This window comes from Alexandromys fortis, unplaced genomic scaffold, assembly GCF_014885135.2.
Source record: "Alexandromys fortis isolate MF-2015 unplaced genomic scaffold, M_Fortis_MF-2015_v1.1 scaffold_128, whole genome shotgun sequence".
Lineage (NCBI taxonomy): Eukaryota > Metazoa > Chordata > Mammalia > Rodentia > Cricetidae > Alexandromys > Alexandromys fortis.
In genome coordinates, this window is record NW_026068012.1 from 2,468,524 (window position 1) to 2,482,776 (window position 14,253).

At 48.8% G+C, this 14,253-nt stretch overlaps 1 protein-coding gene across 1 annotated transcript; it reads left to right on the forward strand.

Annotated features, from left to right (window-relative positions):
• The first annotated feature begins 965 nt into the window (after positions 1–965).
• Get1 (guided entry of tail-anchored proteins factor 1) lies at positions 966–12,442 on the forward strand. The gene is made up of 5 exons (XM_050162124.1): positions 966–1,200; positions 6,662–6,827; positions 8,808–8,875; positions 10,002–10,116; positions 11,396–12,442. The coding sequence occupies exons 1-5, from the start codon at positions 1,099–1,101 to the stop codon at positions 11,467–11,469; spliced, it is 525 nt and encodes a 174-aa protein (XP_050018081.1). The 5' UTR covers positions 966–1,098; the 3' UTR covers positions 11,470–12,442.
• Positions 12,443–14,253: the final 1,811 nt, after the last annotated feature.

Consider the following 14,253-nt stretch of genomic DNA (forward strand, 5'->3'; position numbering starts at 1 on the left):
AAGCATGATTCAGGGACATCTTCTGGAAACCCAGAGATGAACCTGGCTAGAGCCCATCCACCTGGTCAGTATTTAATTAAAGCTTGCTTCAAATTTGGCTTTAGATTGTGGTAGTGGTCTTATTCTAGATGGCAGGATTAACAGCAGATAACCATCCATGTTTCCTTGCACCTAACGTGTAGAACTAGTCATCATTCCTATCAGTTCCTCATTCTCAAGACTCTAACATCCAGAAAACACAGCCCAGTATCTTTCATTTTATCACGTTTTTCACCATATGTAAGTGAATTGGGCTCTTTTCCTATGAATATTCATTATTGTCTAATTTAGGTAATTTCATTAAAAGCTCACTGTAAAACCTCCTCCTCTTTTGATTAATAAACTTATTTTTAGAAATACAATTTTATACTTTGTGTTTACTAGTGTTTAAAAATGTAGATATCATTTATCATGCAGCAGCTGATTAGAAAACATGTTTTAGTTACTTGCTACTATGAAGCAGGTTTCTATGCATGCAAGGACTTATCCTAAAATAAATTTATTTAAGAATGAAGGTGAGTTATCTGGCGGTGTTGGCACAAGTCTTTAATCCCAGCACTCGGGAGGCTGAGGCAGGCAGATCTCTGAGTTTGAGGCCCCCCCTGGTCTACTGAGTTAGTTCCAGGACAGCCAGGGCTACACAGAGAAACCCTGCTTGGAAAACCAAAAATTAATAATGATAATAAATAAAGGTGACGTAATTCGGTAAGAACATAAATAATTGTTCTAGATACTACAGACAGCGCAACCCAATCACGGTTTGCTAAAACTTGTATGGGCACCACGTGGCTACGGTAGCCGGGAAGGCAAAAGGCGAAGAGGAGTCCTAAGTACCATCCCGCGGAGCCCCAGAGAGGGGAAATGAGCAGGCGCGAGCTGCGGTGGCTCGGTTCCCATGGTGCCGCCGTAGCCGCTGAGCGCCGGCGCAGGCGCAGCTGGCAGATCGGGCTCCCGGGGGGCCGCCGTCGCGGAGCGGGGCGGCAGTGCGCAGGCGCAGACGGACGCGGCGGCGTGGTCCCCATGGCGCTGCGGTAGCGGTGCTGGTGCGTGGGAGCCGGGATGAGCGAGTCCGAGGCGGACCGCTGGGCGTGGCTGCTGGTGCTGAGCTTCGTGTTCGGGTGCAACGTGCTGCGGATCCTCCTGCCGTCGCTGTCCTCCTTTGTAAGTAGCAGCTGGGGGGTGGCGGATTCCGGGGCGCCGGGCCTTGCCCGTTGTGTGCTGCAAGGTTTCTACCTTCAGCGGCTCCTAGCTTCTAACCGCTCGCCAGGTTCCAATCAACTCCGCTTACTGCACCCTGGAGGGTGGGGACTCCCGGAGCCACGCCTTCTGGCAGCAGGACGCCTCAGACGGGACGCTCTGGTAACCCACTTCCACGCAGCAGCACCGGGCATGCATCATTACAGGTGCCCGGTCCCCGAGCGGCAGAGGGCCCTTCCCCTGCCCCATACCCTTCTTGCTTAACTCGCGTTTCTTTTGGATTTTTATTTTTATGTCTATGTGTATTTTGTCTGCATGTATGTACGTGCATCACACGTGTGCAGTGCCTTTGAGGCCAGAAGAGGGAGTTGGATCCCCTGGAACTGGAATCACAGTTGTGGGTTCTGGGAACTGAACCCATGTCCTCTGCAAGAGCAGCTAGTGCTCTTAACCACTGGGTTAACTCTCTAGCCCCCTAGTCTGTAGCTATTAAAGATTTATTTGTTAATTATTTTATGTGTGTGTTCTGAGTGTATGTATTTGTACCATGTGAATGCAGTTGCCTGTGGAGGCCAGAAGAGATTGCCACACTCTTTGGAACTGAGTTACAGATGGCATACGCTGCCACATGGGTATTGGGAACCTAGGTCCTCTGCGAGAGCAGCGAGTGTGCTTAACTGCCAAGCCATTTCTCCAGCTTGTGGCCTTGGAAAACATTCTTTGTAACCCACCTGTGAACAAGAACGTTTCCCTGAGTTTTGTGAGCTGGTCTAGCAAATCAGTGGAGCCCGAAGAAGGATGAGAGGAACTCTTAACTTGTAGGTGTGTGACTGGTGACTGATTGGTTTGAGGTGGTGACTGTGGAAATTGACCGCGTCTGCAGATTGGTGTGGAAAACCTAGTTAGTGAGCCCCATTTGGGATCACAGCAGCCGTCTGTGTGTGGGCAGCGAAGGGAGAGACGGAAACTGAGTCTTCCTGGAGAAGCTTCTCTTCTTCGTCCCCGTAATCCGTTTGTTTGTTTCCGTGGTTAGAGCAAGAGCCTTACGTGTTGGGACAGCGACCCTTTGTGGGGTTCATTCCGGTTATTGTTGGGAGCCGTGAACCCGCCAGATCCTGAATTTCTGGTAAACAACTTGTAATGCTAGCAGCTGCTCTGCGCACGAGACCCTCAGGAGTTCCTGATGGCAAGGGAGTGGTTTCTGGTGCGTTTCGCTGGGGCGTGGCTATCAGTTAAGGATCCCTATATAAGCTGCCCTTGGACACAATAAAGGGGGCATTCCTGTTTCAAGGATGACCCGTGTCTCTGTCTGTGTGTCTTTGTGTGTTTCACTCTAAAGCCCCTTGCCCGGTTCATGAACTGTATGGTAGGGCATAGAGCGCGGACAGGCGTGGTGCGCCACAGGTTATGTGTGTTTTCATCCTGGTTCCTTGTGTAGTTTTATTTTTCAATCTCATGTAGTGTGCGTGTGTTTTTGTGTGTATGGGCACATGTATATATGTGTGTGTGGGCATGTATATATGTGTGTTTGGAGGACTGAGGTTGATATCCGGGATAGTCCTCTGCCTTATTCACAGAGGCAGAATCCATCAAACCCAGAGCACACTGATAAGGTAGTCTTACTAGCTAGCTTGCTGTGGGGATTCTGTCTCTATCTTCCAAGGTTGGAATTACAGAGGGGCATCTACTATATCCACCTTTTAGGCGGCTTCTTCATGCGTGTGTGGCAAGAGCTTTAGCCACTGGGCCACCTTCCTGCCTTTGTGTGGCTCCTTCTCTTCCATCTCGTGTCTCGTGCCGTTTCATCACAGCAGAGCTAAGGAAACAGCTCAGTTGCTCAGGGAGGCCGTGTGTGGCTGTCCTCGGTGAGTTTGTCATGAGTTTCCAGTCTCAGACAGATAGGGAAGAGATGCAGGTCCTGTTGTCATCTCAAGTCCTCCAGTATACCTTTACAAGACTCGTCAGGAAGGATTGCCACTTTAGGTGTCCATGCCTGAGTGTTTACCTGGGTGCATAGGGCATCAAGTGCTGAGAGGAGGCACCTGGACCTGACCTGGGCTGTCCTGCAGGCAGTGTGGCCTCTGCCTTGAATCCATGAGTCAAACCCTTTGGGAGTGACTCCCGGGATGGTTTCTGGGTGCAGAAAGATAATGTATGATTTAATATCATAGTGGAGAACAGGGGAGAGCACAGAGAGATCCCATTTGTTCCGTTGCTGGGTTTCCAGGGAGGGAGCTATTGGGAACACCCTGGTATGAGGTCAGCATACTGCTCCCCACAATGGTTAGAGCACCTCTATCCCCTGCCTCTGATTTGAATGACTAAGTGTAACAAATTGATGACAAGATGGTTGGGTTGGGAAAGTAGCACCGAGCTTAGGTGTTCAGAATGTAGCCTCCCTCACTGCGATTCTGAGCAGTAACTTTGCTCATGGTCTTCTGGGCATCAGTGCAGTCAGGGGAGTGAGCACCCTCAGTGCTGCAGGGCGACTGCTGGGGTGGGGATGCTGCCTGTGCTTGAGGCTGTCTAATTCATAAAGTGGGGTTCCAGCGTTGTCTTAAGGGGACATAGGACACTCCGTGCACATGCATGGGAGGCACACTGCTAGGATGCCCCCGAACTCACATGTACAGGTTGGATAGGCTCTTCTGAGATGCTCCCCAGGCCTGACATGGCAGACACGGGGCGAGTTCTGATGTTCACGTGCCCAAGGCACTGCCCTGGCAGACATGGAGTGCAGCCCTGAGAGTTGCAGTGTGCAGGTGCCCGTGTGGACTTCCTGACAGGCCCTGCTTTCCTGGCAGGAGCACACCACACGCATGCCTCTGGGGCCTGGCTGGTGTTCACGATGTGGGTTCAGCAGTTTCTAAGTTCCCCTTCACTTCTGCTCCAAGCCTGGGCCAGCTCCTTCCAGGACCTGTCTGGAGCATTTTCCTTAGGTATTCCGTTTCTTCGGACCAGCCTCTTAGCAAGGTCATTGTTTGGGAGTTTTGGATTGATTGATGATTGATTGATTGATTGATTGAGACAGGGTTTCTCTGTGTAGTCCTGGCTGTCCTGGAAATCACTCTCTAGACGAGGCTGGTCTCGAACTCAGGGATCTGCCTGCCTCTGCCAACCAAGTGCAGAGTTTAAAGGCGTGCACCACCATAACTGGTTGGGACAGGATTTTGTGGCTTCCAAGTATTAGGATGACATAGTAATCTAACAGGATCTACTTCTAGAGCCTTGACTGAGAGGTGTGTTCCTGGGGTGATGGCTGGAGTGTTTGGCTGACAAGGCCTTTGAGGGGGCACCAGTGGGGAACCAGCATCCCAGGAGGAGATTGGCCCAGCCCAAGGAGTTGCTGTAGATGATCTGGTACTAGTTGAGGACAGCAGACCTCTGGACTTTCTGTCTTTGGGTCATGGCTCGTTGTTCGTGAGACACACCCATGCTGGTGACCTGGGTTGGTCCTTTTTCTCGCCTGTGGAATTCCAGGGGGGGAGGAGCCGGGCTGTTTAATCTCTCCCACCAGCTTTCAGACCTGTTTGGCCCTTTCCTGAGTTACTCCTAGTCAATTGCTCGCAGGGTGGGAAGGAAGGCTAGCATCTGTCCTTCATTTCCCTGGACGCCTCTACCACCTGAGTCATCTCGATAGAAATTTATAAACTTACTTAGTGTCTCAGAGTCTCGGTTCTGTCTCCAGGGCATTTGTGAGTCTGGATCCCTAGCCATGGGGCAATGGGCGTGCACCCCCAGCCCAGCTTCCCCAGCAATGGGGCTATGGGCGGGCACCCCCAGGCCCAGCTTGCTCCTGTTTCCTGTTTAAGCAGCCTTTATAGAGCCCCTGATTTTGAACGGTAGCTCTGTGACCACCATTAAATGGTGTATGGGAGCTGGAGAGATGACTCAGTGGTTAAGAGCATTGACTGCTCTTCCAGAATTGAACCTGGGTTCAGTTCCTACCAACCACATGGCCGCTCACAACTGTCTGTAATTCTAGTTCCAGGGAACCTGACACCCATAGCAAAACAACAATGCATATAAAATAAAAATAAATGGAAAGAAATGGCAAAAAATGGTGTATGACCTTTAAAATTATTTATGTGCGTATTTATGTGCCTGCATGTATGATGTATGTATATCACCTGCATGCTTGGTGCCCATGGATTCAGAAGAGGGGTTTGGGTACCCTAGAACTGGAGTCACAAATGGTTGTGAGCCACCATATGGGAGCTGCAAACTCAGCCCTGATCCTCTATTTGGAAGAAAAAAAAAAGTGCTCTTAACCCCTGAGTACGCTGCATTCTGCTTCGGTGACTTTTAGAGACTTTAGTCCATTCCTGTTTTTGTGTCTCCAGGGTGGACCAGGCCGGACTAATGCTCCATTTGAGCGGTGGATCGTGGGTAGCAAAGAGAGGCTGTTTTGCATACCTTTTCCGTGTACCAGCCTCAGACATGACCCAGTGGTGAGCTCAGTGTACAGCCGCCAGGATGACTCAGTGCTGGCCCCAGCCTAAGGGCTCTGCTGTGTACCTGGACTGTGTGCACACTGGAGTGAAGGGTTTGCTTCTGATTGTAAACTGTGGGGGCTCATGGGGCCTCACCTGTGTACCTGGACTCTGTGTGCACACTGGAGTGAAGGGTTTGCTTCTGGCTGTAACTGCAGTTGCCCTATTGTGTGGCAAGCAGAGGGGTCCTCTGAGCCAGGGGTGACACTTGCTGTGGGCCAGGTACACTTCAGATACTTCCACTTTTCATCTTTAAAAAACAGCTATTCTTAAAAAGTTTGGACAAGATGTCACATGCAGGAGTTAGTCATACAGTTTAAAAAGAAGTTGTGTCCCCTGTTGAGCGCCCGCCCCCCACTGCTGACAGCCCTGTGGTGAGTGAGCAGAGTTCTTGGCTGTAGGGCCAGTGACAAACATGTCAAAGGCCTGCTTCGGTTTCTCATTAGACGAGGTTCTTTCTACCATGACTGTATTTGTGGTGATCACTGATGTCTCCAGTCTCGGTGGGGGGGGGCTTCTGACTCTGGCAGGGGCTCTGAAGAGCCGCTGCTGTGTTTGGAAGGCTCCTGACAGTGTGCTGTTACTGCATCTGACATGCACTGGTATACACAGCGATTCCATTTGATGATGGGGCTGGCCTGACCTGTGCCTTTCTGCTCTGCACCGTCCCTGACAAGCTCTGATAGTTGATGGGCGCCACCTGGTGGCCGCTGCTGTCCTGCTCTGCTTTGGCTGCAGGGGCTATTTCTGCTTCACACGACTCCCCAAGTGTCTTCCTGCAGCCCCTAAACCGTGTAGTTGCTGGGCCTGTTCGAAGGCCAGTCCTGGATTGGCTGGGTCTCGGTGAGCACACACAGGTCCCCTCTTCAGAGCTGAGGGAACCCACTCTTCTCTGTGTGGAAGGACACTGATGCTGGCCTCCTCCCTGCCAGGTGTCCAGAGTGCTGCAGAAGGATGCAGAACAGGAGTCACAGATGAGGGCGGAGATCCAGGACATGAAGCAGGAGCTGTCCACTGTTAACATGATGGATGAATTTGCCAGATATGCCAGACTGGAAAGAAAGATCAACAAAATGACGGACAAGCTCAAAACTCACGGTACCCATCTTGCAGTCACTTGTAACCTGGCAGGTGTCGTGAGGGCCGATCGGGGAGGGCCTTGGTGGATGGATTTGAGGTGTCAGCGTCCTAGAGGGCCTACGGTGATGCGACTTGTTAGTTGTATGCAGGATCTCCCACAGTCACTTCCTCCTATTCGCTGGTAAACATTTGCTTTCTAGATCTAGAAATCATCGTAGACTTTTCTTCATCCTCTGTAGATTTTCATTTCCAGGTTTGATGCTTTGCTGAGGAAAGTCCAGATAAAGATCACACAGTTGTTGACGGAGGTTTCTGTCCTGCCTGGTCCCGCAGCTGTTCAGTCCCAAAGAAACACACAGAGGCCTACATTAAATCATAAAGTGGTTGGCCTGTTTTCTTTCTTTCTTTCTTTCTTTCTTTCTTTCTTTCTTTCTTTCTTTCTTTCTTTCTTTCATTTCTGGTACCACTACCACAATATACAGGGCAATACACCTGATGTAACAAAAAGAAAAAGAGAAAGACAGAGCTATGACAGATCAAAGACGTCAGGGATGCACATCTAATGACACTGCGTTGCACTAATCGGTGGCTGCACTTTTTGAGAACTCTGACTCTGACAGTCCTGAACAAGAAGGGCCTCCTGTTTAGGCTGCAGTAACTTTTCTGACTACGGATCATCGCTCCTTCTGTGGCAGATTTTCACAGTTTCTCTAATGCATTTAGGGCGACTGTCTCAAAGTAACTTGCAGCTTTCCTGACAACTCCTTGCTCTCTCCTGCTAAGAACCATAGCCCTTTTCTGCTGTTTCTTTAAAACCTTCTGCTACCATATCCACCACTTCCACCACCATAGGGACTGCCAGCTCAGGCTTTCTTATTAACTAAACCTTACATCCTACATTAACCCATAATTCTTGTCTGTATTAGCCATGTGGCTTGGTACCTTTATCAGTGACACATTCTCATCTTGCTTCCTCTGAGTCTGGGTGACGACTGCAGACTGAGCCTTCCCAGAATTCTTCTGTTCTGATCACCCCGTCTATACTTCCTGTCTGGATACTGGCCAATCAGCATTTTATTAAATCAGTACAAGTGACAAAGCTTTACAGGGTACAAGCCCATTGTCCCACAGCACACAGTGGGCCCTCAGGGTACTTTGTCTCACTCTCGGAAGCATGCCCACAACATATAGATGTCAGGGAGCAGCTGTTGTGCCAAGGGTGGTGCTCTGAGGCAGAGTCAGGCAGGTCTCTTTGAATTCCAGGCCAGCCTGGTCTAGATGGTGAGTTTCAAGCTAGCCAGGGCTCCACGGTGACACACACACACACACTCACACACACACACACACACACACACACACACACACTCTGTCTCTCTCTCTTTCTCTTTCTCATACACACACACACTCTTTGTCTTTCTCTCGTCTCTCTCACACACACACACTTTGTCTCTCTCTCTCTCTCACACACACACATACACACACACTCTCTCTGTCTTTCTCGTCTCTCTCATATACACAGGCACACTCTTTCTCGTCTCTCTCACACATACACACATGTGCATACACAGGTGTCTCTAGAGAGCAGTGTGCCCTGAGAGGCCCTGCTGGACCGTGTAAGGTGGAGTAGGTTGCACACTGTGGAGCACACAGGGGCCTGTGCAGGCCTGGGGGAGCTGAACTCCTGCTGGAGGTCCAGGGATGGTGCAGGTCACAGAATGGAGATGATGTTGCGTCCTGCCGGCCAGTGGCAAGCGCGTCAGGAAGAGTGCAGGGATTCCAGGATGCGGTCTGAGACAGCATAACAGTACCACCTTTCAAATTTTCTGAGTTAGTATACAGGCTGAGGAGTTTCATCATGGCTGTTTGAGATTTCTAAGTATATTGGTTATTTTATTTATAATTAGAAGGTGTTTTGTAAGGGAAAATGACATTTCTGTGTATTTGGGTATTTTCTCAATTTTGCAGGATTGGTTCATGTTTCACCTCTTTTCCTTTCAGTGAAAGCACGGACAGCTCAGTTGGCCAAGATCAAGTGGTTTATAAGCGTCGCCTTTTACATACTGCAGGTCAGTGCGCGGTGTCGGCCGGGCTCTGGACAGCTGTTGGTTTCCTCTGCCTGCTTGTGTACGTGTGCACGTGTGTAGGTGTTTTTCCTCGTGCTCATGCACACGTGTGTGATGTGCACGGAGGCCGGAGGTGGATGCCGGGTGTCTTCCTTGACTGCACCACTCTCCATCTTACGTGGTGAGGCAGATTCTCTCGCCGTCTTCATCTCCTGAGCTCTGAAATGTAGACGGATGCTTTTCTCTCCTGCATCTGTGTGGGTGCTGGGGATCGAAACTGCACGGCAAGCTCTTTACCCGCTGAGCCATTTGTGAATGGCTGGGAATGAAATAACAGCATCTCTGTTGGAGACCCAGGTCCTTAGAGCTGGTTTACCTTGCCCTATCCTAGAAGCCCCTGTGTTCCTTGCTCCCTGGTTCTTTTCTTTTTTATTCATTTTTTATGAGTATGAGTGTTTTTCCCGCCTCTGTGTCAGTACACCGTGTGTGTGCCTGGTGTCCTTGGAGGTCAGAAGAGGGTATCAGATCCCCTGGGACTGGACTTAGAGACAGTTGTGGGTACTGGGAATTGAACCTGGGTTCTCTGGAAGAGTGGGCAGTGCTTTTAAATGCTGAGCCATCGCTAGCCCACCAACCGGTTTTTCTCCTTCCTTGGCCCCTGGTGTTCTTACCTTCTGGGGGATTGGCGGTGCTGCTGATGCGTCGCTGTGGCTGCACAGCTGGCTGGCACGCCGGGCGACCTGGGTGTGTGGGCCTTTCCTGAGCTACAACACCCATGCCAGCTCCCCTAGAGACGAAGCTTGGAGAAAGGCTGAAGAGACACTCTTACTTGATAAGCTTGTGCTCTGTGGAGGGCCAGGCCTCTGGCAGGCACCCTCTTCAGTCTGCTCGTTTGAGCAGAGAGTTTGGGGCAACAGAAGCTGCTTCTGGGAAAGGGCAGGAAATGAAACATTAGTTTTCATCAGCTTGAAACCTCTGCTGTGTAGGGAGGACTGTGCTTATTAGGGTCTTAGAGTCACGCAGTATATGAAGTTTTGTTTCAAGTTGTGTGTGTGTGTGTGTGTGTGTGTGTGTGTGTGTGTGTGCTGCGAGGACTGACGGGTACCCCTCTACCCACATCTTCCTCCAGGCAGCATTGATGATCTCGCTCATCTGGAAGTATTACTCCGTCCCTGTGGCCGTGGTGCCCAGCAAGTGGATCACCCCGCTAGACCGCCTGGTGGCCTTTCCTACTCGAGTGGCAGGTAGGCAGTAGAGGTGTGTGGTGGAGATCAGGCCACCCGCCTTTGTCCTCATTGTCCCCTTCGCAAGCCGCCCTTCCTGCCTCAGCCGCGTGGGTCTAGAGAAGCTGCCTGCAGGTCCCTCTGAATGCTCAGGAGTGGAGTTACAGCCCAGGCTCTCAGAGGTCACCTCCTCCCCCCTGTGGCTGCCGCACTGAGCAGCTTGCTGCTGTTGGCTCTCGCTTCTGGATGTTAAAGGTCGTTTGTGTCATTGAAGAATGAGCAGACACACAGGAATAAGTTTCGGGTTGGCGGGGTGGCCCCGGTTGGCCTGGAGCTCACGGAGACTTGTTTGCTTCTGCCTCCCCAGTGCTTCTGGGATTAAAGGTGTGCTCCTCTATGCCCTGGCAACATGGGAACAGTTTTTTAAAAATAATGCCAGTTAAAAAAACAAAACAAAAACAGGTGGTGGTACACACATTTAATCCCAGCATTTGGGGAGGCGGAGGTAGGTGGATCTCTGAGTTCAAGGCCAGCCTGGTCTACAGAGTGAGTTCCAGGACAGCAGGGCTGTTACACATAAAAAACAACAACAACAAAAAAAAAAACCAAAAAAAAAAACAAACCCTGTCTTGAAAAACCAAACCAAACCAAACCAAAGCCCTCCTCCCCCCAACATGCCAGTTTCCTTGTGTAAACTTTAGTCTGTCTGGCACTCAGTTAACAGGCATGAGGAGCTCTGTGAGTTCAAGGTCCGCTTGGTCTACACAGGGAGTTTCAGACCAGGTAGGGCTACTTAGAAAAATGGGGGCAAAAAAATTCCTGCCAGTTACAGATAAGCCGAGCTGTGGTCTGTGTCTTCCAGTGTGTCTTTGCCGTCTGTCTTAAGATGGTCAAGGCCATCTGGCTTAACTCATTCTGAATCCTTTTCACTTTCTTTGTGTCTCATGTTCAGTCTGCTATAGTAAAATATACAGTGAGTACTTACAGTTTGAGTTTCCCTGTCCTGACTTCCGGCCCCAGAATAAACACACATGAGTCTTAAGGTGCGTGCCACCAGCCCCTCCCCCAGCTTTCTAATACTTTTTTGAGAAGTATAAAATAGTGGTCAGGGTGTTGATGTGCCCAGGAACACCTCTGGCAGGAAAGGGACGTAAGGCAGTGCCCGTTGTTCAGCTTGGTACACAGTGTACCTGTCTGTGACCTGAAGTCTGACGAGCTCCCTCTCTTACCCTCGACACTTGGCCTCTTCCTCCTGCAGGTGTTGCCACTTCTCCCCTGACACGAGTTTCTCTCTTTTTAGGTGGAATTGGAATCACCTGCTGGATCTTAGTCTGTAACAAAGTTGTGGCCATTGTACTCCACCCTTTCAGCTGAGCCGAGCATGTGTGGCCACAGAACTTTACCAGGAGGATTTCGACGACCACACAGAAGCCCACAGGCGCTTGTTTTTGTGTTTTGGAATATGTTTTTGTCTGTCACCCGGGAATCTTGCTCAAGTCAGGGTTTTCTACAGTTGTCATTGAGCCAGAAAAAGAGCGGTGTGACAGTTAGTGTATTGTTGATGTAGTTCTGGACCCGCTGGGCTGTGAACGTCAAGTGGCATTTGCATGCTGGGGCTCGCTCTGCATGGTTGGTTTTGTTGCCAGCTGCAAAGACAATAACTCCAATAGTGCCATTTTTTTTTGCACCACAAACAAAAACACTTTAGTGTTCTAGAAGACATGGAAATGATGTCCACTTCAGTAGTTTCTGCAGACACGACCTTTGGTCCTGGGAGGGTGAGATCAGTCCGTGGGCACCTGCGGGTTGTGCTCTGCCCTCACACGATGCCACCGCATCTGGGTCCCGACACAACACACATCGTGTAAGGGAGAACCAAGTCCACAACTGTCTTCTCTCTGGCCTTCACACTTGAGGTGTGGCCTTTAGTCCTGTACATTTGGGATCCCTTGGAAGAGACTTAGAGTTCTGGATTTGGGATGGTGTCAGGATCGTGCACCACCCATACCCGCTGGCTACACAGAGTGATGACTTCATGTCCTGTCCGTTTGAAGAAATTCCTCATTTCTCACAGCAGACTTTATGGGAGATGACAGATCAGAATGTTTCTGTGTTAATGTGCATCCAGCCTTGTGTGATATTGGCAGCTGGCCAACTGTTCCGTGTGCGCTCCGCTCTGTGGACACGTCTTGTCTGAATGTCTTCCCAGGTGCGTCTTATGCCGTGCTCTCAGACTGAACCCCAGATCACCCCAGACCTTCTCTGGATGATACATAGAAATCTTTTTGGAAATTTGTCTAGTTTTCAGAGTTCTGCATTTTGAGTTTTTTTTTTTTTGAGCAAGAAAGATCTAGGTAAATATTTTCTAACTACACCTTACAAACATCTCAAAAGAATTAAAGTTTATGGCAGTTGCTCAAATATTACATCTAAGTCTTGCTTTTCTGATATAAAATTAGTTTCTTATATTTCTTATTTTTATTACATTGTGTCCCATAGTGTGTTTGGGAGTCAGAGTTCAGCTTTCAGGAGGTAGTTATTTTAGTTAATTTTAAAGACTTTTTCAGATTGTTCAGTGAATCAATAAATTATTATGAAAAATTTCTTAAATTCTTAATGCCTGGAACTATTGCTGGACCTCACAGCTAAAGTACATACACTTTGAGATCACATAAGACTTCAGGCTGCGTTGTACTCAGCTTGTTTAATCAGCTCTGATACAGCAGCCGAACCACAGCTTTAATTGTGCTGAATTTCCCGTGTAATCGGCTCTCATGAGCCAAGAGTGCACAGTTGTAATCCACAGTCGCTGAATTTCCCGTGTAATAGGCTCTCACAGGCTAAGAGTGCACAGTTGTAATCCACAGTCGCTGAATTTCCCCTGTAATGGGCTCTCATGAGCCAAGAGTGCACAGTTGTAATCCACAGTCTGTCTGTGCATCTGGTGCTCTGTTAACACATTTTCGAAGTGGCAAGGAAAATATTTAACTGCCAACCTCAAAACCACACACACAAAAGATTAAGTTATAACAAATACTACAATAATGTACCTCGTGGAAGTTTTCTGCTTCTCGCTCTTTAATTTCAGGGTCAGTTGCTCTCCTCTTTGCTCCCTCTTCTGTCTTTCTCTGTATTTCTTTTCCAGACAACTGCAGTTTTTCAAACTTGTTTTTAGATTTTTAGCTTGAATAGAACCTCTTTTTAATTTGATTAGTTCTTCATATCCTCTACTCAGTCCACAGTTCCGTTTTCTTCCTCCTCTCCCATCCCGTGTCTCAGTTCTTAACTCCGTTTCTCCATTTCTAGTTTATGCTTCCGTTCCTCCTCTGTTCATCGTTTTTCTTCCATTTTTTGTTGTAATAATTCTTCAAAATTAATTTCCAGTTTCCCAGGCATCAGAGATTCCTGAGAAACTGTTTTATGTATCTCTGGGGAATCATCTAATACCATGCTTCTCCTTGCTTCCCAAATGCCTTCCTCTGTTCTCTGGGCCTCCTCCTCGGCTTTTCTCTCCTCACCTTCTCTCCTTTGCCTTTCTCTTTCTTCAAGCCCGAGCTTGAGTTTTCCAGGGCGGTACTCTGTAAAAACTTTTGCTGTGTCTTGGTTTCCACCCGCATCCTCCTCATCACCTGCTCAGCTCTTTTTGCTGGTTCATGCTGTATTTTCCTCTTTTCCAGCAGATCCCGTCTTTCCTCTTTGTTCTCTTTCTTTGCTTTTCCTGTCTGAGTCTTTCCATTCCATCAGATTTACCTTTAACCGTCCCTGCTAACTTTGGGGCATGAGCCTTTTCTACTGTAGCAGAAATCTCTTCCTTGTCATCAGAAGCAAGAATTTATTTAATCTCCGCCTTTTGCGAAACGTCATTCACGTTTGCTCTATGTGGTTTGGGGCAGAAGCTTTGTATATTTTTGTATTCAGTAGAGGAGGCTATAAGCATCAGACAGAATGAGGTTGCATGACCACATTCCTCTAAATTCGTCCTTTTGTTTCCTGTAATTTGACTCTTAAGGATGAACACACTTTTTAAGGGTGATACCGTCACAAAAGAAAGTCAGAGCGGGAGCTCAAGCTGGCCAGGTACACACCGTCCAGTGGTGCCGTTTTTAGTTTTAGAAAAAAAAAAAAAAAACAGAAAAACCCACACACCTTTTTTTTAAA